Source organism: Capsicum annuum, unplaced genomic scaffold (assembly GCF_002878395.1).
Source record: "Capsicum annuum cultivar UCD-10X-F1 unplaced genomic scaffold, UCD10Xv1.1 ctg56324, whole genome shotgun sequence".
Lineage (NCBI taxonomy): Eukaryota > Viridiplantae > Streptophyta > Magnoliopsida > Solanales > Solanaceae > Capsicum > Capsicum annuum.
Window position 1 is genome coordinate 1 of NW_025864718.1, and position 1,163 is coordinate 1,163.

General features: G+C 38.2%; 1 protein-coding gene across 1 annotated transcript; it reads right to left on the reverse strand.

Moving 5' to 3' along the window:
* Positions 1-98: 98 nt before the first annotated feature.
* On the reverse strand, positions 99-1,144 carry LOC124893238 (G-type lectin S-receptor-like serine/threonine-protein kinase SD1-1). The gene is made up of 3 exons (XM_047404303.1): positions 746-1,144; positions 440-666; positions 99-306 (listed from the first exon to the last, which is right to left on the reverse strand). Exons 1-3 carry the CDS (start codon positions 927-929, stop codon positions 193-195), a joined length of 525 nt encoding a protein of 174 aa, XP_047260259.1. The 5' UTR covers positions 930-1,144; the 3' UTR covers positions 99-192.
* Positions 1,145-1,163: the final 19 nt, after the last annotated feature.

Here is a 1,163-nt window from a genome sequence, read left to right on the forward strand (position 1 = left end):
ACAAAGTAAGTTTTCTTGTTAGCAGTTTCATTCATGTTTTGACTAATAGATCATAGAATTAATCATTTTAGCTTGTGTAGTAGGTTAGAAATCCAAACCAAATATGTATGAATCCAGGCTTTTGTTAGGCATGTATTCATAGATCAACATATTTTCTCCTTGAATGCAGCAACCCAAAAGTCGCACAAGATTTCAGTGCTGAAGCTTGGCAATATAGATAACCTCGTTCTTGTATTCATCAAGTCCTTGCATGGAAGTCCTTGACAGTGTCTTTACAGCAATTTCTTGTCCCTCTTCCAGCACTCCCTAGAAATGGAAAACGTATAACATTAGAACATAGATTTTACAAATACGAGAATATTGCAGAATGAAATAATTGTCTAGCACTCTGATCTTGAGCATAAACTAGTTACTGTTCCAACAAATTTGCTCTGTATACCTTGTAAACAGGTCCAAATCCACCCTCTCCAATCTTCTTGTTGAACGAAAAGTTATTTGTGGCTCTTGTTATTGCTGAAAATGGGAATAGTGGCAGCTCAATATCTTCATTGAGTTTCAGTTTCTTCTTTCTCCGTTTGTACCGCAACAAAATCAGGATCAACAGAATCGTTGCCATCAACAATGAGAAACTCACTGCGAGTATCTTTGCCTTCTTTCTTGTTGAACCTGCCTCAGATTATGCAATCAATGTTTTGAGTCAGCCACTGTAAATCAAGACAGGCCTCTAACTTTGCATAGTACTTACCTTGCTCTGAAGGATCCATCTTGATGTAAATGTCATGTCCTCTTTCAGACCACTTTCTGATGTCAATTAATTCCCCATACCATAATAAGCAACCTTTGTCGCCATTGCTTATATCCAGACTTGAATAAGCTGTACAGGGGCAATTCCCGGAGCATACTTGCCTACACTCTTCTAGAGTCATCATTTTATTGTACCAAGAGTGGTTAGTATCTGGCAACTTGATTCCAGAATATCTTAGAAATACATGTTCCTTGTTGCAATCTAAGGGTGTCCTCCGAACACACCCTTCCGTCCAATCTCCCTTTTCCCATTTTTGTGGATATTTAGGTACAAACTTCTCCAAACATTCACAAATAGGTTCACTATCTATATCACAGCTCCCATACACACCACACAAGCTATATGTATCACAAGTGTC